The sequence below is a fragment of the Gossypium hirsutum genome, chromosome D12 (genome assembly GCF_007990345.1).
Source record: "Gossypium hirsutum isolate 1008001.06 chromosome D12, Gossypium_hirsutum_v2.1, whole genome shotgun sequence".
Lineage (NCBI taxonomy): Eukaryota > Viridiplantae > Streptophyta > Magnoliopsida > Malvales > Malvaceae > Gossypium > Gossypium hirsutum.
In genome coordinates, this window is record NC_053448.1 from 2756708 (window position 1) to 2780168 (window position 23461).

At 33.7% G+C, this 23461-nt stretch overlaps 1 protein-coding gene across 1 annotated transcript; it reads right to left on the bottom strand.

Annotated features, from left to right (window-relative positions):
* Positions 1 to 16082: 16082 nt before the first annotated feature.
* Positions 16083 to 19977, bottom strand: LOC107930597 (methylthioribose kinase). Its single transcript, XM_016862265.2, has 6 exons — positions 19435 to 19977; positions 19021 to 19330; positions 18065 to 18239; positions 17780 to 17981; positions 17028 to 17242; positions 16083 to 16504 (listed from the first exon to the last, which is right to left on the bottom strand). The coding sequence occupies exons 1-6, from the start codon at positions 19618 to 19620 to the stop codon at positions 16333 to 16335; spliced, it is 1260 nt and encodes a 419-aa protein (XP_016717754.1). The 5' UTR covers positions 19621 to 19977; the 3' UTR covers positions 16083 to 16332.
* Between the last annotated feature and the right edge of the window lie 3484 nt (positions 19978 to 23461).

The following is a 23461-nucleotide window of genomic DNA, read 5'->3' on the forward strand; positions in this document are numbered from 1 at the left end:
AGATAAGCTTAATTTTGAGGATTCGAAATGTTGCACTTTAACTTACTGAGTGTGACAATTTATTTTTTTGAAATAAGTGAGTCTTATCATCCCATTCATTTTATTCAAGATAAAAGGATCATATTTTAAAATCTTTTCAAAATTTCAACATTAAGACATTAAACAATCAATTCGGTACCAATTTTAGGCGTCACGAGGGTGCTATACCCTTCCTCGTGCGTAACTGACTCTCGACCCTGTTTTCTCAAAGTTCGCAGACCTAAAATTATTTTCAAGGTGATTCGATCATACCACAATAAAAGATCGGTGGCGACTCCCATTTCCATTTTCAAAAGTCGATCCCCGTTTTTCAAATTTAAAAGTGGTTTCAACATGTATGATTTTTGATGATTGTAATAATGATTCTAATATGAATTTTTTATATATATATTTGATGAAGGAAGACATCATTTTGACTAACACCTTTATAAATAGGTATGTAATTATTCGCGAGTGAATTGAGTTAACTTTCCACTTATTTAGCGAACACACGTTGCTTTTCATGCGATAAGCATGCTCATTATTATGAAGACTCCCCCACAGAGCAGTTTTCCATGTTGACCATCCTGGACTCTCCTCCCCTGTTTCAGACTACATAAAGCATAAGCATATTACTTAAAATATATTAACAGTATAGTTGAAAGCAATATAAATCTTTATTCGATCACTGGTTCTAACTTCAGCAACAACCATCAAGGTTCTCATTATAGGAATGTAACATTTTGCATAAACTAGTGGTTCTAGAATCCATCAATCCATGGTTGTTGAATTTCTGAAGAGAACATGCTTAACACAAACGTAATGTAGGAAACTAGATAACAAGCGCTTTTCATACCAATACATGAAGCAGATTTGTACCACTCATACGATCTAACACATTACAACAGATAGGAAGAAATTGCAACAAGTAGAAAAAAACAAATTTAATGAAAGTACTATAAGGGAAAGAAGTATGAAGTTATGTTTAAGAGAGGTGGTGAAAACATACTCCCATGCTGGCTCAATATACCCTGCAAGTTTGACATCTGACTTCCGGGTCGTGAAGAAGAAATAAGCAAATACCCTGCAGGAAGGATCTTCGTCTTTTTGAAAAGATTTCACCCGCTCAGCAGTTGAAACTGCACCATCGTTGCTTTTACTGAAATGTGAATGTTTTTGTAGAATATTTAACTTCCTTCATCTCCAAAGAGCCATCTCCTAAATTGCTCTTCGAACTTTTTGAAAGCTGCAGAGAGACCCGATGGAAAAGATTCTGATAGTCATCCAAGTGGTGGGCATAAAGATCAGCCCAATCCGAACCTCAACCTCCAACTTCTTGTCATCTATATTATGTATAACATCTCCTTAACTAACTCGTAAATCAAGATCTGCAGGAAACTGAATTCCTTCGGATTCTCATTTAAACTCACTTGTGGTTGGACTCTTTTACCAGGACAACTTCCCTGCATTATAATCTGATTTTGCCTGTGAATGGTGGTGTAATTTGTTGTCTAAACTTCAAATGTCATCTGGATATATAGTTTCCAAATGGGAATAACATGTAAAAATCCAAACCCGTTTGTATTTGCAATTTTGCATACATGATTAAAAGAATAGCTATGCAAGGGATGAATGAGAAAACATACATCAGAGGGATGATCTGACAACTTGACCACTGCTTTTGTAGCCTCAGCATAATCACCATTGTCAACAAGTTTCCTAACCTCCGCTAGGGCGGCTGGAGCCTCTAGATTCGTGTAATCCCCTGGAACCCCAATCCACAATGTGTCCTCTACACAGCAATTCAAACAACATTGGCTGATTCAATTTGCTTTTATATACATTACGAGACAGCATATGAAAAGTCATTTTTACTACATGCATTTGGATTGCCATGATAGACGCCATGTAATGTGATTTAAATGATGGTAAATATGGATTATGACATTTGACTTCTCTATTTAACTTATTTTATTTAAGAAGTATAATAAATTCTTTTTAAGTTGCCATTTCTCTTATTTATTAGTTACGATTTTGTGTTATACAAATTAATTGTTTTTAATTTTTTTTCGTTACATTTTGGTGCTTTAAATTTGTTGGAAGGTTGCGATATACACACACACACTTCTTATCTAACAAAAGAAATTTTTGAAACTTCTTCATGAGCAAGTTCCCAATTAAAAACAAATAAGAAACCTAACATTTTGTAGAAAAAATAAAATATTATAGAATGGAGATGGAGATGGAGATGGAGATGGAGAAAGGTGTTGTATCGTCTCCAGGTATTTATTTTTTTCTATTTTAATTATAATGTCAAATAATTTTTTATGATTCAACAATTCTATTTTTTTTAGTTCTTTTTAAATCAAGATAAATTGTTTTCTCTTTCATTTTTTTTTTGCCAAACATCACCAATTCAAAGCGAAGTTAATAGAGTAAAATAAATATTTTAACTTTGATATATACATTTTTCATTTTCCCATTAAGTTTTATTTAACATTAAAATGTGCATTTAATTTTTCCTGCAAGTTAAACCTAAATTTCATACCCAATTATTTTCTTATAATCTTAATTTACATGTTGATTACATTTATTTTTATAACAATGATATAAGATACAAAATAATTTATCTTTAATTTTTTACTAATTACATTCATAATATGAGTTTAAAAGTATTGATAGCCGCTATTTGTAATGAATAAAAGAGAGAAGATAATTAATATATATTTAGAACCACAGGTTTTATTCAATATGAAAAAATTTTCGGTACATGAAAGACATAGTTTTAGTACCTACTTTTATTTTCTAATGGTTACCCCCAACAATGGCATAAAAAACTTTTGACAATTTACATCATGACCTCTCCCCAAATGTTCTGTCTGAATAATCTTATTTTCTTTTTAATTAGAACCTTGAATTCATTCCGAGCCTCTCTATTGTCGCCTTCATGTTAAGGTCTTGCCCTGAAAGTGATTTCATCGTTTGCTTTTAGTCCTTTTTCATTTGAAAATTGCAGCCAATCAATTGAAATATAATTTTCAAACGCTTTGTTGGTGTGAAATTTACCTTAAACCGTCCACAGTTTCCCCAAGTTATCTGTAACATCCATAAAAAAACAAATACCTTTCTTGGCACTCAAAAAATGTAGCAACAGACATGAAAGAGAAAAATCGTATGCATCCTTCCACTTCACTTTGAATCAATTTCTTTGAGAATAATTTTCTTCCTTGCAATTAGTTTTCCATGTCTGCAAATTGAATTATTACATTAGTATTACCGTTAATTCAATTTGCAAACATGGAAAACCAAGTGCTAGGTAGAAAATTATTCTCAAGCAGATTGATCTAATGCGAAGTGGAAGGATGCATACTATTTTTCCCTTTCATGTCTATTGATGCATTTTTCGAGTGCCAAGAAGGGCGTTTGTTTTTCATCAATGTTATTGATGGCTTGGGGAAAGTGTGGACGATTTTGGGAAATTTTCACACAAATGAAGTGTTTGAAAATTATGTTTCAATTGACAGGCCTCGGTCTTCAAATGAGAAAGGACTAAAATCATATGATGAAATCACTTTCATGGCAAGATCTTAACAAGAATGCGACAATAGAGAGGCTCAGAATGAATTCAAAATTCTAATTAAAAGGAAAATAAGATTGTTCGTACAGAATATTTGGGAAGAGTTCATGGTGTAAATTGTCAAAAGTTTTTTATGCCATTGTTGGGGGGAGCCATTAGAAAATAAGAGTAGGTACTAAAGCTATGTCTTTCATGTACCGAATATTTCTTCATATTGAATAAAACCCGTTGTTCCAAATATATATTAATTATCTTCTCCCTTTTATTCATTACAAATATTGGCTGCAATATGATGAAATCACTCCCATGGTAAGACCTCAACACGAAGGCGGCAATGGAGGGCCCCAGAATGAACTCAAGGTTTTCATTAAAAGGAAAATAAGATTGTTTGGGCAAGACATTATGAGGAGAGGTCATGGTGTAAATTACCAAAAGCTTTTTATGTCATTGTTGGGGGGAGCCACTAGAAAGTAAGAACATGTACTAAAGCTATGTCTTTCATATACCAACTGTTTTATCATATTGAATAAAACTTGTGGTTCCAAATATATATTAATTATCTTCTCCCTTTTATTCATTACAAATATTGGCTACCATATGATGAAATCACTCTCATGACAAGACCTCAACAAGAAGGTGGCAATGGAGGGCCTTAGAAAGAATTCAATGTTCTAATTAAAAGGAAAATAAGATTGTTTGGGCAAGACATTTTGGGAGAGATCATGGTGTAAAATACCAAAAAGCTTTTTAAGCCATTGTTGGTGGTAGGCGCTAGAAAATAAGAACAAATACTAAAGCTATGTCTTTCATGTACCAAATGTGAAATATAAATGGCCTAAATGGAAAATTTTTTATTTTAAGGGGGGTGCGGGAACCTACCAGCCCCCTAGCACTCCACTAGTAAGTAGTGTTAAGTTCCAAGAAAAAACTAGAGGAAAATTATGTGAAATATAAAAAGTATACATGACTGATAAAATTTGTTGGTTGGGAAGCCAACCCTCAAGAGATTGTTGAGCCTTGCTCTTTTCTTCATATTCTCATTTCTCCCTCAGTTCAATTTTATTTCAAATAATCAACAAATGCCTAGATATCTTAACCAAACAATTTGGTTTTTCCTTTGTACCTCAAATCTGAACTGGGTGAAGCCCTTTAGAATTAACTTCAAGACAGCGAATTTGAGCCAACCATATGATATTCATCATCACTGATCATTAGTTGCTAAATGGAGCATGGGAATTTCCATGCATTATTATCAATTACATTCATGTAAAACCAATGTATTTCCATGCTATTCTGGACGTCGCTTTTTGTTAGCATCTTTCACATCATTTTCGTGTTGCAACCCTATTGTAGGGTTAACTAGAGTCAAAGATACAATTGTTTTCTTATAATATTCATTTACTCAATGATTACATTTCGATAACAGTTTTTAGGATTCAAAGTAATTTATCTTAACGTCTTACTATTGACAAACAATTATTATCAAACAAGGCATGTTCATAGTATGAGTGCATGAAAAAATGGAACAAAAAACTATTTAAAAGAATTGATAGTCAATGTTTGTAATGAATAAAAGAGAGGATATATATTTGGAACTACTTGTTTTATTCAATATGAGGAAATATTTAGTACATGAAAGATATAGTTTTAGTACTTGTTCTTATTTTTTAGTCGCTCCGCCACTCCCCTCAACAATGGAGCCAAAAGTTATTGTCATTTGACACCATGGCCTCTCCCCAATTGTCTTGCCCACAAAATTTTATTTTTCTTTTAATCAGAACCTTGAATTCATTCTGAGGCCCTCCATTACTGCCTTCCTTTTGAGGTATTGCCATGAAAGAGATTTTGTCATATGGTTTTAGGCTTTTCTTATTCGAAAATTGAGGCCAGTTTATTTAGACATAATTTCCAAACACTTTATGTGTGTGAAATTTTCTCAAAACTGTCCACACTTTTTCCAAGCCATCAATAACATCCATAAAAAACAAACTTCATTCTTGTAAGTGTGTCGTGTCAAGAGAGCCGTGAATTAAGCGAGATTTATCAAATTCAACATTGAATGATGGTGCTGGAAGTGGAACCGAAGGAACAGGCTGTGGATCATGAGGAGCAGTGGCAGATTCTTCAGAATTGGCCATAGAATGCAGCAGAGAATGGTGCCTAGGACTCAGGCGAATGATACCATGAAAAGATTAGAGGTAAGGAAACAAAAGATAAAGAAGATATTTAGCAAACTGAAATTCATTCTTGATTTGATCTCTGTGGATGGACTTACATTTATACACTTGATTTCTTGACAGCTTAACTGCAAAGTTGTTACTAACAGAATTGCTAGAGTACCTATACTGTAACTGCTTAACTATTTGTAAACTCTAGTACCCTGGAACCCCATGTGTGTCCTCTACACAGCAATTCAAACAACATTGGCTGATTAAATTTTGTTTTATATGCATTACGAGATAGCAACTGATTCACAGTACAGCATATCAAATCTTCAATCATTCCGTATAGTCGCCAAAGACAGATAATAATATAAAGAAGAAACTAAGCCTCTCTCTTTTTTCTGAATAAAGCATGTAAGGGCTAAGGGGTGGTTTTGGAATCTAATTACCATAGCCGATGCAATGCCGCCCCACACCATGGCGCCAAGGTGACCATGTTCCATGGGAATTGCTGTTCTCGACGTCATGTTTTGTTAGCGGCTTTCATAGCATTTTCTTGCGGCAATCCTGTTGTATGGTCAACTAAACTAAAAAAGGTTTCAATATGGGGATTTGACACACGAGAACGTACAAAAATCGACGTGCCTTGGTAAACTAAATTGTGCATATGCTCCCTAGAGTTTCATTTTTCTAATTTTTACTTCACGTCCCTAAGATTTTTTATTTTTTTTTTATTTTTTTTGGAATTTAACACATTGTGCGCTACATCAGGTTATGGGTTTTACTTTTTTTTTCTTTTTGTTACTATATCATTTATTAATTTAAGTTTCCATAATCTTTTATAATAAACCAACAAACTGTAGATTGTTTTAACTTTAACTCTCTTATAGATTAGTTTCAAGTCCCTTGTGACTTTACACACAAAAATAAAATCTATAATAAATATAAACTAAAACTGAAATTCTAAAATGAAATTATAGATTTTCAAAAGGATCCACGCAATCTGGAAAAATCCAAGATTTTTTTTTATTTTAATAATTTCGTCTATATGTATATATAAAGAAAATAAAAATAGGGAGAAATGGGAATGTGGAGAAAAGAGCAAGGCCCAACAATCTTTGTGGTCGACTTCGTAATCAACAACAAATTTTATTAGTCATGTATACCTTTTATTTTTCAAATAATTTTCCTCTAATTTTTTTCTCGAAACTTAACACTCTTACACTAATAGATTTCACATTTTCTTTTTTATTAAACTATTTTTTACGCTCTACGGTTTCTTTTTCAATGATCAAATGCTATACACAATTATTTTGTTATAATCTTAATTTACATGATGATTACATTTCTTTTTTTAACAGTAATTTAAGATACAAAGTAATGTATTTTACCTTATATCAAATTGAGGTACGTTCATAATATGAGTGCATGATAAAATGTAACAAAAGACTATTTAAAAGAATTGATAGACAATATTTGTAATGAATAAAAGGGAGAGATAATTGATATATATTTGGAACCACAATTTTATTCCATGAGGAAATATTTGGTACATGGAGGACATAGCTTTAATACATGTTCTTATTTTATAGTGGCTCCCCCCAACAAAGACGTAAAAAGTAACATATTTTAGCCTCATTGTTAGTGTTAGAATTGTGTGACCCAAATTCTAAGAGATTGCTTGCAAGTCAAGTTAAACAAAAATATATTTTCTTTCTAGAAGATTTAGTATTTATTAGTATAATATATTTAGCATTTATTAGTATAGTTTATTTGACTTACTAATTTAGCCTATAAATAGGCTCCTTTACAATCTTAGAATAAAAGAGACACCCATTAGATTAGAACTCATAACACATTCAGAGAATTTTGTGTTTACGTTTGAGGGTTCTTTGTTTTTTGGGTTTTCGGGGTTTAGTTTTTATCTCCATCTTTTGTACTCTTCATTCTTTTGCCATTATAGTAAAATTATCTTTACCTGTGGTTTTTTATCCTCTTTTGAGGGGTTTTTCCACGTTAAATTTGTGTGTTCATCTTCTCAATTTCTTCTACTATTTTTACTTGTTCGTTGCTTAATCGGGACGATCCTAACAAGTGGTATCAGAGCTAGTTTAACTTTCATAGATCAGCCCGGTCAGAGATGGCAGCAACAAGGTTTGAAATTGAGAAGTTCGATGGTGAGACAAATTTCAATCTGTGGCAAGTTCGGATGATGGCAATTCTAGTTCAAAATGGCTTGAAAAAGGTTGTTACAGGGAAAAAGCCTGAGAATCTAAATCAAACAGAATGGGAAGAGCTTGATGAAAAGGCCTTGTCTGCAATCCAGTTGTGCCTCGCGAATACAGTATTGCAGGAGGTATTGATGGAGAAGACCTCATTCGCCTTGTGGAAAAGGTTAGAAACTCTTTATGCGACTAAGTCTCTGGCTAACCGTTTAGTGTTGAAACAACGTCTATTTACGTTTCGCATGAACGAAGGTGAGCTTCTTAAAGATCACATCAGTCAATTCATTACTCTTTTAAATGATTTAAAGAACGTTGAGGTTCATATTGACGATGAAGATCAAGCTATGCTATTATTGTGCTCTTTACCCTCTTCATACAAGTCTTTCAGGGAGACCCTGATTTATGGCAGAGACAAACTCTCGTTCGAAGATGTGAAGGGTCATTTGTTGAGTAGAGACAAACTCGACAATGAGTTTGATTTGAATAGCAAAGCAGATAGACAAGTTTCCGTTTTGGTAGCATCAAAGAAACGAGACAAAAGGTGTCGCTATTGCAAAAAGTTAGGTCACGTCAAAGCAGATTGTTATAAACTGCGAAATAAAAGAGCTGCTGAGAGTAACGAGGAAGATGTAGCTGGTGCTAATTTGGTCGATGAAGGCGGTGATGATTTCTTGTTAGTGTCAACGAGCGATAACTCCAAGCTTACGTCTGAGTGGATCCTAGATTCAGGATGTTCTTTCCATATGTGTCCCAATAGAGAATGGTTCTCCACATACAATTCAGTTGAAGGTGGAGTTGTGCACATGGGAAACGATTCATCTAGTAAAATAATCGGTATTGGTACTGTTAAAATTAGGATACACGATGGGACGATTAGGACACTCTCAGATGTCAGATATGTACCTGATTTACGAAAGAATCTCATTTCCTTGAGTATTTTAGACTTGAAAGGATGCAGAATCAACATCGAGTCGAGCAACATTAAAGTATCTCGTGGAGCTCTCGTTTTGTTAAAAGGTAAAAGAACCGGCAGTCTTTATATTCTGGAAGGTTCTACAGTGACTGGTGAAATCGGACGTCCCTCGTCCGTTACGGAGTCAAAGTCAACTCATTTGAAGCGGAGGCAACTTGGTCATAGGAGGGAAAAAGGTATGACCGTTTCGTTGAAGAGAGGTTCTCTTTTGGATGCAGGTTTTGAAAAGTTAGGGCACTGTATTCGTGAAAATCAGACCCGGGTTAGTTTTGATTTGGCAGTGCACAAGTCGAAGGCTAGAAGTCTTCCAGCTTCTAAGCATAGATTCGACTCAGTTAATTCCCTGCATAGTTCAAGATAGGCCCGTGGCGGGTTTTGGCAAAGATGGCATTGAAAGAATTTGTGTCAAGGTGGAGATTGTTAGAATTGTGTGACCCAAATTCTAAGAGATTGCTTGCAAGTCAAGTTAAACAAAAATATATTTTCTTTCTAGAAGATTTAGTATTTATTAGTATAATATATTTAGCATTTATTAGTATAGTTTATTTGACTTACTAATTTAGCCTATAAATAGGCTCCTTTACAATCTTAGAATAAAAGAGACACCCATTAGATTAGAACTCATAACACATTCAGAGAATTTTGTGTTTACGTTTGAGGGTTCTTTGTTTTTCGGGTTTTCGGGGTTTAGTTTTTATCTCCATCTTTTGTACTCTTCATTCTTTTGCCATTATAGTAAAATTATCTTTGCCCGTGGTTTTTTATCCTCTTTTGAGGGGTTTTTCCACGTTAAATTTGTGTGTTCATCTTCTCAATTTCTTCTACTATTTTTACTTGTTCGTTGCTTAATCGGGACGATCCTAACAGTTAGCGTATTTTTGGGTGATTATGTGGTATTTATTGTGAATTATATACACCTGATCATTTATATTCATGTTTTGATGTTTAATAGGGTGCTTGGGAGCAATAGGAGTGAAAAACAATGAAAATTAGAACACGGGAGTATTCTGAAAGCCCTAAACCCCAAACATTGTGCGCTAACAATTGAAAGTTATGATTTTTAGGGGTTTTACCCAAAGTTCATGAGAATTTTCATAGCCACCAAAAAGGAAAAGTAAATTAGAGATCCTAGAGAGTTAGATTATCATCTTGGAAGGAAGAAATTGGATGTAGAAGTGGAGAAAGTTGAGAAGAAAGTAAAGATTATTAAAGAGACAAGGAAAGAACTCAAGTATTTTTATAGAATTCATGTTTAATTAAAGTAGAGACATAAGAAAATGATTTGTAGTATGAGTTTTGATCATGTATTGATGTATTCATGAAGTAGAAAAAGAGAAGAAATGATGAAAGTGTAGGAAACAAAGTGAAGGTGGTGACAAATGTGAGGAAAGAAGAGAATTAAAGCAAAATTAGTTAAATTCTACAATAGAGAGATAAGTACATCAAGAAACTGACCTTACTCAATTAAATGTATGTGTGATTTTTATTTAAATTGTTATATTAAAGTTTTTAAGATTTAATTATATATAGGAAAATGTCAATATTCATTGTGAAAATAATTAGAAAGAAGTGAACATATGAATTTAACCTTAGCAACAAAGTGAATAGATTAAATGAAGTGAAATTAAAGTAAAAAAGACTAAATTGAAAAGTGTACAAAAGTTTGTGTGAAATGAAGTAATATGATAAAGAGTTTAAATGAAGTGCTAAGTGTTAGTAAGTTAAATACAAAGTAATATTGAAGAGATATTATAGTGATTATTGAATCATATATTGCTAAGGACTAAATTGTAAAATATTCAAAAGTGATTAAGTGTACTAAAATTTTGAAATAACATATCTAAATGTAATGATATATGAAATTAAAGTGGATTTTAAAGTGAGAATATAGTGACTAATGAAAAAGGACTAAATTGCAAAATATGCAAAATAGAGAAGTAAGATAAATTATTGTTTTGATGTTGGAAATCAAACATTATGAGAAAGTGTGTTATATTTCACATGTCTGGTAAATATTATTGTAGTGCTTATTGAATTTTTATAATAAGGATTCAAAAGTATGTAAGTTCTATTCTAAAATGTAAAAGTGAAGTTGATCATGCTATATTTTCCCATGTAGACAAGATAAGAACTAGTAGGATATAGATGGCATATCGCTAGGAAACATTTAGCGTGCTCTCTATTCTATTAATGCACTTCGATGCCACTCTGTTTTGATAAAGCACATTGATTGAATTATGTTATGTTATTGCACTTCGGTGCTAGTCTATTTTGTTTATGCACTTCAATGCATCTCTGCATTAATTTTCATATACCCTGCATGTTCTACTAAGTCGACATTGGGCATCTGTTGAATATTAAAGGATAAAATAAAGAAATGACCAATATGACAAGGTTATGTGTAATTGAAAAGAAATGATTGTGAATTTAATTATATTAAATAAGATATAATAAGCAGTTCTAATGTTATCAAGCCCCAAACTTATGTAATATAATATTATTATACATTGTTTATATTTATTCAATATAAAGGTAAGGTTAATTCTTGTACTTACTAAAAGATTGATTTGAAATGTTACATCAAGGATTCGGCTCCAACACATCTCATCGCATATAAATATTAGAAGTATATATATTATGGTATTAGCTATGGCATGTACATAAGTATTTTAAGATCTATCTATAAGGACTTTAGAGAAAAATGTTTATAGAAGATGAAAAAAAATAATGGCATAATGAATTTCGTCGAGACATATCTTGCACGTAAGATGAATAATACGATAATTATAAGGTATTATATGGTTTATGAGTTTTAGTTAATGTTTGAATTGATTGTGGGCTATTGAGTATGGTTTAGAAGTGTTTAAAAGCATAGTTTTCAGGTCTCTTGTCTCAGGTATCAAGATATGCAAAATGTGTCTCGAGACATAAAAACTTCAAAGCTAAAAATCTACAATAACTGAAACATGTCTCGATACCTATACTCATATGTCTCAAGACAGGGTAACTTTGAAGCCAAATTTCTACAGTGTCAAAACAATGTCTCTAGACATTGAAGTCTTGGTCTCAAGACATACAAGCCTACAATTGAAAATTTTTTTAGTTGGGCTAAAAGGGACCTGAAACGAATATGCAATTAAACTCTAATATTAGTCTAGTTATGTCCTTAAACATATAAATTACAATTATTTTATATTGTAAAAGAATGTTCAATATTAAATGTAACACTCGTTGCTCGAATTTTCTCAAGTAAGGGGTGGTGCAGAAAATCATTGGTTGGAAGGCAATTATTGCAAATTTCCAAAGGAAAATGATAATTTTGTAAGGAAGTTTTGAGTTTCCAAAGATTGGTCCACGCTTAGTGCAGAGCTGATGCCACAGGAGTAATAGTGCTAGACTGATACAGTAGGGTATAAGCATTCTTCATAAAGACAAGACCATTAAAATTAAATTTCCATACAATTCTGTCTTCAACCCCTTGGATTAAGAGGGTTCTGCTGAGGAGGACAGAGGCTCAACCATGATTGAGTAGATAATTGATTTTTTTTGGTCCCAATTGTTGATGTGTGGGAAGACGCATGATTCAACTTCATTGGTAGAGGCAAGTAATTTGATAGTGTCTACGAGAGGGAAGTTTAAATTTGAACTTATCCAGCAGTTTTTACCTTCCCAAAGTTGAACATCCTTTCCCTGCACGTAGATGTCTCTACCTTTGAGAATGCCTTTCCAGGCCCAATAGTCAGTTGGCTTAGGTTTGACAGATTCAATCGGGTAATGATTGCAATACTTAGCTCTTAAAACCATTGTGGGAAGATAGTTCTGACTTGTCATTATGCCTCACGCGATTTTTTAGTGTTAGCTCTTAAAATCTAAGGGACAGAGAGTTTTGACTTGTTATTATGTGTCATACGATTTTTGAGAGAAAAGCGTCATTGAAAATGTTAATCTTCCGAATTCTCAATCCTCCTCCTAACAAAGGAGAGTCCTAATGACAAGAGTGAAGCTTTTATCATTGGAGTTGTGTCCCCACCAAAAAGAACCTGTTAGAGATCGACCCGATTAAGCAACAAGTAACAAAAAATAGTAGAATAAATTGAGAAATTGAACACACAAATTTAACGTGGAAAAACCCCTCCAAAGAGGATAAAAAACTACGAGCAAAGATAATTTTACTATAACGGCAAAAGAACGAAGAGTACAAAAGATGGGGATAAAACTAAACCCTAAAAACCCAAAAACAAAGAACCCTCAAAACGTAAACACAAAATTCTCTAAATGTGTTATGAGTTCTAATCTAATGGGTGTTATTACTAAGGTTATAAAAGAATCTATTTATAGGCTAAATTCATATGTCAAATAATAATAAAATAATCTAAACTAATCAGTGTTTGACTGAAACAAATAAACAGAGTTTAACTAAAAGATTATTTCTCAAATTTAACTGAAAATAGGAGTCATACTTAACAAATCTCCACATTGACTCATATTTCCACAACGCCATCTTTGCCAAAGCCCGCCACGAGCCTATCTTGAACTATGCAAGGAATTAACTGAGTCGAATCTGTGCTTAGAAACTGGAAGACTTCTAGCCTTCGACTTGTACATTGCCAAATCAAAACTAACCCGGGTCTGATTTTCACGAATACAGTGTCCTAACTTTTCAAAACCTGCATTCAAAAGAGAACTTCTCTTCAACGAAACGGTCATACATTTTTCCCTCCTATGACCAAGTTGCCTCCGCTCCAAACGAGTTAACTTTGACTCTGTAACGGACGAGGGACGTCCGATTTCACCGGTCACTGTAGAACCTTCCAGAATATAAAGACTGCCAGTTCTTTTACCTTTTAACAAAACGAGAGCTCCACGAGATACTTTAATGCTGCTCGACTCGATGTTTATTTTGTATCCTTTCAAGTCTAAAATACTCAAGGAGATGAGATTCTTTCGTAAATCAGGTACATACCTGACATCTAAGAGTGTCATAATCGTCCCATCGTGTGTTCTAATTTTAACAGTACCAAGACCAATTACCTTACTAGATGAATCGTTTCCCATAAGCACAACTCCACCTTCAACCGAACTGTATGTAGAGAACCATTCTCTATTAGGACACATGTGGAAAGAACATCCCGAATCTAGGATCCACTCGGACGTGAGCTTGGAGTTATCACTTGTTGACACTAACAAGAAATCATCACCACTTTCATCAATCAAATTAGCACCAGCTACATCTTCCTCGTTACTCTCAGCAGCTATTTTATTTCGCAGTTTATAACAATCTGCTTTAACATGACCTAACTTTTTATAATAGCGACACCTTTTCTCTTTTCTTTGATGACATCAAAACGGAAGCTTGCCTATCTGCCTTGCTATCCAAATGAAGCTCATTGTCGAGTTTGTCTCTACTCAACGAATGACCCTTCATATCTTCGAACGAGAGTTTGTCTTTGTCATAAATTAGGGTCACCCTGAAAGACTTGTATGAAGGGGGTAAAGAGCACAATAATAGCATAGCTTGATCTTCATCATCAATATGAACCTCAACGTTCTTTAAATCATTTAAAAAAGTAATGAATTGACTGATGTGATCTCTAAGAAGCTCACCTTCGTTCATGCGAAATGTAAATAGACGTTGTTTCAATACTAAACGATTAGCTAGAGACTTAGTCGCATAAAGAGTTTCTAACCTTTTCCACAAGGCGAATGAGGTCTTCTCCATCAATACCTCCTGCAATACCGTATTCGCGAGGCACAACTGGATTGCAGAAAAGGCCTTTTCATCAAGCTCTTCCCATTCTGTTTTATTTAGATTCTCAGGCTTTTTCCCGGTAATAACCTTTTTCAAACCGGATTGAACTAGAATTGTAATCATCAGAACTTGCCACAGATTGAAATTTGTCTCACCATCGAACTTCTCAATTTCAAACTTTGTTGTTGCCATATCTGAATGAGCTGATCTTTGAACTAGCTCTGATACCACTTGTTAGGGATCGACCCGATTAAGTAACAAGTAACAAAAAATAGCGGAATAAATTGAGAAATTGAACACACAAATTTAACGTGGAAAAACCGCTCCAAAGAGGATAAAAAATCACGGGGAAATATAATTTTACTATAATAAAAAAAGAACGAAGAGTACAAAAGATGGAGATAAAACTAAACCCTAAAAACCCGAAAACAAATAACCCTCAAAACGTAAACACAAAATTCTCTAAATGTGTTATGAGTTCTAATCTAATGGGTGTTATTACTAAGATTATAAAAGAACCTATTTATAGGCTAAATTCATATGTCAATTAATAATAAAATAATCTAAACTAATCAGTGTTTGACTGAAACAAATAAACAGAGCTTAACTAAAAGATTATTTTTCAAATTTGACTAAAAATAGGAGTCATACTTAACAGAACCAATGGTCTTATCAATTTCATTGCAAATGTAATTTGGGGCCTTGAAGATAGAAAGGGAGTACAACAGAAGTGATGTCAAGGTAGATTTGATAAGGGTGAGTCTTCCACCCGATGATAGACACTTTGATTTCCATGAGGCTAGTTTATTTTACCTTGTAAATTAAGGTTTGGAAAATTTCTTTTTTCCTGTGAAGTCTCCCCAATTCCAAACCTAAATATTTCCACAGTTGGCCAACACTTTTTGCATTAAGAATACAGCTATACCATCTTTTGGCCAGTAACTTGGTAAAAGGATCAAGAAAGAGTTCAGATTTATCAAAATTGATTTGGAGCCCCGACAGGTAAAAAAAATTTTAAAAACAGTTTTGAAGGATCTGCGAATCTAAATAGAAGAGTTAAAAAGATAAAAGAGCGGAGGATATTCATGCACAGAACAAAAGGTTAGGATGAAAAGGGATCAACTTAACTCAGCCCTCCAACCGGAGTAAAGCTTTTAAAAAGTGAGCCATGACTAAAACATGACAAGGACAAAAAAAACCCATTTTTATAGGATGGTCAAAACCCATTCTTTATAGGACAAGGACAAAAAAATTCATTTGACTTAAACTATAGGACTCGGTAGAATATATTTTACCCAAATATTCAATATTTAAACCTTTTTTTTTTCTGAAAATTCATTTGAAAGCTTCATTGATTTAACTTACGATGCAATCTGCATTGCCCAAAGTCAAGTGCAACATTCAGAATAATCAAGACAATCAAAACATAATCGTGTTTTGCAACAGCACAAGTCCGGTCCAGCACTAATGTTAGATAGACAGCAACCTTTGCTCATTAACACACAATCAAAGGCCTATGCCTCAAGGACCATGAAAACTTTATTAAATTATGGATCCTGTAAAACCTTCCATCTATTTAAGCGCAAAAGCTTTTATGGATACGTGCACAGCAGTTTCCAGCATTTCCATCATGATTGGACGTGCTTCATGGCTGAAATAACTTCACTAATCGACACAAACTCTCGCCTCCTCTTCAGAAGTGTCTTGCCTAATTCAAGAGCCCGTTGCTCGAAATCTGCTCTTATGTTAGCTTCTTTAATTGATTCAAAATCCTCGACATGAGCAACACCTACAATTCTCCTGCAAGTTATTAGAAGATAAAAACAACATTAGAACTTACAAAATTCTTCGAGTTCATTAGATAAATTTAACAAAATAGGATCCTGCATGTCATTGTAGGTAGAAGAGACTGGTCCTATGATTGCTATTCAACCTGTAGAGGAAGACTCCTCTATCTGATTGCCAGAATTTTCTGACGACAAAGCCATTCTACAAAATTTTCAAGCTCAGGGTTCTGATCATAGAGGTTTCAAAAGTTACATCTCGTCAATATTTCCTAGTCAACTCAAGAATCTATTTCCTTTTACTATCAACAAAAAATTTACATGTCAAGGTTAACTGTTTAAGAGTCAATTAAGATAAAGTACAAGGTTGAGAATATAGGGTAAAAAGTCTAGAATGCGGTGTTAATTCAAAGACATAAATATAACAGCAATGGACTGAAATGCAAGATTACAGACTACCATAAGACAGGTAAACACGGAATTATGAAGGCCAGGAACATAGAAAAAGTAGAGAACCTGGTAGAAAATCATTTCCTCACCTTATCATCTTAGCAGCACCAAACCCAAGAGTATCGTGGAACAATTCCTTCATATACTTTTCCTGTATAAGTTTCTGAAGCTCAGGATTGTTATAAATTGCAGGAAGATAAGCCTCCCCAGAGCCATTTTTGTGTTCATCCCATAGTGCGGTAAACTTTTGGTGGAAAAGATTCCAAGTATCCTCAATTGTCTTCAATATCCACTCTTTGTATGACTATGACAATATGAAATTCAGCAATGTCTATATAATACTTCGATATTTTTATAAAACAAAATAAACATTGCAAGTCTTCCAAAAAAAAACCTATATAAATGATGCTTCCTTAGCTTGTAAAGCAATATGTATGATGTATGAATATGTACATACATGCTAACAAATATCTGGCAACTCCACCAAGAGTAGCTTGAGGTAAAATAATAGTGGTGATACAACTTTATCTTGACCTACAACTTATGATACCATAGAGACCATATTTAACCATAAAATCGCAAGATATATGACAAGAATTTTCCATAATAAATTGAATGGCTAAACAAGATTCGAAAGCAGTATAGATTAGGACGGAACTATAACTAAAGATGACATAAATTGAATGGCTAAACAAGATTCAAAAGCAGAAGCAACTTATCTTCTAGCACATACTAAAACAGGATAGACTAAGATGGAATTATAACTAAAGATGACAAACTAAAAAGACAAGTATACTGGAAAGTTCTCATTAAGCAATAAGAGAGGCAATGAAAGGAATACTTTTCTGTCATTCCCTTGACCAGCATGTCCATCTTGTGCAAAGAAAGCCAGAATCAAGTTTCCAATAAAAGCACCAATATCAAATCCCATTGGTCCATAAAATGCAAACTCTGGATCTATGACCTGAGTTGAATCAGGAGTAACCATTACAGAACCAGTATGGAGATCTCCATGTATAAGAGCCTGAGCTCTTTCACAGAACCTACATAAAGGGATGTTTAATAACTTGATAAAGCATAAAATGGCAGTTACAGGAGGTAGCATTAAAAGGAAAGGCAACCATACTTAGATTTCAATTCAGCTACTTCAATCTTCAATAGATTATCCTCCCGGACAGTCTCCGCATCACGGTCAAGATAAGGTGAAGTCCAACGGTTATATTCAGATACTTTATAGGGGTCAGAAAAAACAACCTGCTCAGTGAGCCTGCATAGTTCCACATTCCCACAAAATTCGGCCACTGCACAAAACATTGAATGTAAATGAATCAGCATCATATCGCCAAGCTTCTAAAAGCCATCAATACTAGAAAATAGCATTTCTTTAATCTAAAACAACACATATATACTTGCTCCAAACAGACTAGTAGAGTTCTTCATATCCACAGGCATATAAAGAAGCATTTTTTTTCTTAATTCCATGAGTTCCCATGACTACTGGTATTAAAATCATATTCATGGCACTGCTAAAATTGCACTAAGAATTGACAAGATCCGTGGTCAAGAAGATCTAAACATTGAATGGCTACTGAAGGAAGAAGCTATATTGAGATAATTAGAAATAGATTAATATAATACCAGGCTTAAACATACACTTGCCATTTACTTAATGAATAAGAAAATATACTTTTCCCCTTGTAATCTTTGGTATATAGACATTATGGACCAATCATTTATCAGATATAACAGATAATAATAGCACCAGCAGCAAGCTTTCTAAAGCTCTAATACATTTCAAATATTGGATAGTAGATTATACAACACTCCCTAAACTACCGATAGTTTGATATGTTTCATCAAACTTGATGCATTCGGGCCCAAAATATAACAAGAACTTTGTTATGAATCAATGTTGCAACCAAGAATTCCATAATATGTAGTTTTATTAGTGCACGATCTATATCTATATAAATCCTAACTTATGATCCCCAAATGTACTTGCAGTGACAGCATTCAAACTACACCAAAACCAAACTCAAAACATAAAAACACTGAGAAAGAAAATGCATATGAGTCCGTTACCAGCACGTTTGTGCTCTGTGGTTGACCGATATAGGAGAGATGTGCAGAAAAGAGTCTTGGCCATGTATTCTGACATATGTTCCGCCAACAAAGGATATTCAATCCCAGCAATTAACCCTTTTCTCAGGATTATATGGGGCGGCTCTAAATACCGCATTCCAATCAAGGACATGGTACGGTCAAAGTGATAAACTTCAGGAACATGTTCTGGGCATAACGCACCATGTTGTTTTAACGCTAACACTTCGAAATATGCTCTTTCCTTAGTCATGGGCCAAGATTCCCCAATACATCGTATGTAGGGAAGTGCCTGTATTCAACATTTTACGCATAAACTGGAAAATCCCATTTCATAATTTCGAGTATTTAAAGATTAAAAGGGAAAAAAAGAAGAAGAAGAAGAAGAAGCGAAACCTGCTTGATTACAAAAGAACCAGAAGGGGCAACGATGATGTAGACGAAATTAAGATTGCCATCTCCAACTTCCTTAATCTTTAAACCATCATAGTTGTCGACGATCTTCGATGACAAAGACGGCGTTGCTTTAATGTATTCGATGAGCGACTTCTCGTCTAGTGGCCTGAACTCAGAAAACGCCATTGACTTCCTTGTTTGAGGCAGTCCTTTTGAGGGGTTTTAAGAAGAAGTGAAGAAGCGATGTACAGAGATTTAAGGAAGAGAGATGCGTGACTTAACTTCAAACGTTGGCACTGTAGGCTGTAGAGTAAAAAGAAAAAAAGATTCGATAATAGCGTCGAAGATTTTTACAATGGGTAAGCCAATAGGGGATCAGTGAAGTATGGCCGGGCAAGCTGGTCGTGAAATGAAAGATGATTTGAATGAAACGCTTGCTTATAGTTGTAGTGGAAACTACAGAGAAAATAGAAACAAACCCATCTAGGTGTGTAATGAAGAAAACAATAACATGTTAATTGTGAAATGAACTTGGACACGTTTACGGTGACGTTCACTTCCACTTAGAATATTAATACTTTTCTTTTTTGAGGGTAGGTTTGGTGAGCGGTAGGACACAATGCAATACGTTTAGTTTATTTTTTGTTTTGAATTATTGTGTCTAGTCTCACTATCACCGTTATTTTTGCACTAACAATAGATAAACACACCGCCCATCTAAACTCACCCTTAAATGTGGATGTTAAAACTTGATTATTACTGAATTTCGTATTTTTGACTTTGTTGAGATTTTTTTTTCTCCCCTCACTTGGGAGCAGTTTTTCCTTATTTATAAGTTACGATTTCTTTGATGTGACATGCTAAGGGATAGCTAGGTGTCATGTATATAATTGAGAACGGCACATCTCCCCTTTAAGTTTGACACATATCCTAGACATGTCTTTAAGAAAAGATTCGCACCCAAGAGTAATCATACATGTTCACGTGTCCTGCCTCTCAAGGTTGCGAGGCGTATCCGCATGCCTCCCTCGCGAGGTGCTAGTGTTTTACCTCACAAGGTTGCGAGGCATTCCATCGTGTTGACCTCTCAAGATCGTGAAGGTGTCAGTTACGGATCAAATTTCGTGTCACGGGTTATGAGGTATTCTATAACAACTTGTCCGTCACTTTGTTGAAGAAGAGTTATAAATTGACTTTTCTAATACGCAATCGCATGCATGATTCATTTAATTAAAGGCTTACTATGTAAGTTTTAAGCTTTAATTGCTATTTTTTCGTTTCCTTAAAAATTTTTATAAATTCAAATTTTAAAAAATTTGTCTAATCCCTAGATTGTAGTTTATCATTATCTTCCTAACAATTTACTTCCATGTCTTGTCTTCTTAGTTTGACTTTATTTTCTTACAAACTTGCTTATTCATTTTGGCTTCCTTGGGTTTCTTTTGCAGTTTCAAGCAGATCTGGTAAAAGAATAGCGATTTACAAAAGGAGAGGATAACTTATGAATATATAAATCACTCAATTTCTCTTTTATTTTTATCTTGGTTTGTTTATCTAATATGGCTAGCATTAGGATGGGTTGGGGTAGTAGAGATGGTGGCCATAGTGGGCGTGGTAATCAGGGCAGTGGGTTTGGTTTAGAAAATGAAGGTGGTGGTCGCAAGAAGTGTCACGAAGCATGTGTACCTGTAGAGAGTAACATATACAATTGCACAAAAATAGAGGCAGAAATGGTTCGACATCTTTCCGTTCCGCGAATCAAATTGCCAAGCTTTGCTTTTAACTTTGAGATTGTTAAAGGGGGAAAGAGGTTGAACGATACCAAAGAAGGTTTATTGTTGCCTTTACATCTGTTAGATGCGGGTTTTCATCTTCCTCTTTATCCTTTCTTCTGCACAGTTTTTTAGGAGTATGGAATTGCACCAGGACAACTTGTTGGCTTCTCTTGATGGATATTGGTTGCGTATTTCACTGATTGGTGTCTATGGGATGAACCTCCCCTACAATTCATTGGAAATGTTGTATTTTTGCCCTCGAGAGGGATGAAAATCGATTATTAGGAATTGATCATCAAACCTTCAGATTAACCGGTGCAAATACACAAGAGTAAAGAAAAAATTTGGAGAGAATTTTGATTATCCCATAAAAATGGTCTCTTCCAAGTACTAATGTTTGTGTACAACGCCAACCCTTTGAATTTGAGCTCACAGTTGTTCAATACACAAGGTTGTGTAAGGGTTGACTGAAGTCAAACATCATACTTCACGCTCAGATCAATACGCCTCTTTGATGTTACACAAGGTTGTGTAACATCGATTTTTTGTGATACTAGAATCGACAATTTTGGGACCCCATTTTCTGATAACTGAGTCTGTAAATACTTATGAGTCTATTATAGCATTATATTAGATTTCAGTATAAGAAAGAATTTTACTGATTGGATAGTTAATTAAGGTATAATGACTAAATTGTAAAAGTAGTAAAAGTTAATCGCTATAGAATTTCAATTGCTAAAGGATTAAAATAATAATTCAACTAAGGCCTAAAATTGAAAATAAGCCATTTTAGACAATGGTGGACGATTTGGTATGATTATGTTAAAAAATAAAAATATGTTAAAAATATAATTTTATTATTATATGTATATTAGATAAAATTAAAGAAAACAAAAACATTTCTTTCATTTGCTTCCATCTTTATCACGAAATCAAGAAGAGAAATAGGGTTTTTATGTTTCAATTTCATCCATAAATTGGTAAGTAATTCTTAGTCTGTTTCTTGCAATTTTTATGTTTTTGAGATCTTGGGAGGTTGATTTAGCTAGCCCAAGGATTAAATTGTGAAGCTGTTAAAGTTTTTGAAAGTTTCCATTGTTAAATCTTGAAGCTCTTGGTACTAAACTGTTAGATTTGAAGCTTAGACATGAAAAAGGAGTAGTTTGTAAATTGAAATTTGTTACTTTTGAACATAGGGACTAAAATGCAATAATTTTGATTTTGGCATGAATTTTCTATAATAGGTTTTGGTGGTCTATAAAAGGATGAAATTGAGATCAATTTCGAAATCGAAGCTCAAATTTGAAAGTTATGGAAAATTTGATTTTAAGGGCTAAATTGAATAAAATGCAAAAGTTAAAGGAATATTTGATAAATGAAATTGAACTGATATATGATTATAATATGTTGTCGTGGAATGTTTGGAATTGATAGTTTGAAATTAATTGCTATATAGATTAGGATTTGACTCAAGTCGATGATAATTGGGGAAAAGGAAAATTTATTGATTTGTCCCTACGGTGCATCTAATCTGTTGATTTTGTCAGGTAAGTTCATATGGTATAATTATGCTTTGATCCTTATGCATGTTATAATGTAACTACCTATAATTTTAAATAACTTTGATTTAATTGCAATTTAGTATAAAATGAGTAACTACCTATAATTTTAAATAACTTTGATTTAATTACAATTTAGTACAAAATAAGTGTGATTTGGATTAAATTGAAAACATATAGCTTTGAACTTGTACGATGGAAATTGCCCTGATGAAATTTCATAAATGTATCTTATACAAGGTTACAAGTTAATTTCCGATTATACCAAGCTCCAGCATTTTTTGCGAACTCGAAGATATATGTGACACAAATTTAGCCAAGACAGGTAATTTGTTGTCACTTTATAGGTTTAGCCTGGACTGCTAACCTTACATGTATTTATAACTCTAGCCAATTTATTTGACGTGTTAATATAAAGGTTAGCTCAGACGGGTAACCTAACACGATCTTATGCTCAGCTAGGATGAGCCTTTGTTAATACCTGTGCAATTGAGTTGTTTATTGAATTTCATCAGGTAATTCAATTAATACAAAAGGTGAAATGGAAATGAGATGTGTTGTGCATAATTTTCAAAGATATCATAGTGAAAGATCTAATGTCAAGTTTGAATATTTATTTATCTATGAATGAGTTGTGGTTAGATTGAATATGAGTATAACTTTCCTTGTTGTAATTGTGCTTTATTATACTAG

Coding starts and splice junctions, on each gene's coding strand:
- LOC107930597 (XM_016862265.2), bottom strand. CDS start 19,620: ATGGCGTTTTCTGAGTTCAGGCCACTAGACGAGAAGTCGCTCATCGAA. Junction 19,331..19,434: donor GTTCTTTTGTAATCAAGCAG/GTTTCGCTTCTT, acceptor TGTTGAATACAG/GCACTTCCCTACATACGATG. Junction 18,240..19,020: donor CACAGAGCACAAACGTGCTG/GTAACGGACTCA, acceptor TGTTTTGTGCAG/TGGCCGAATTTTGTGGGAAT.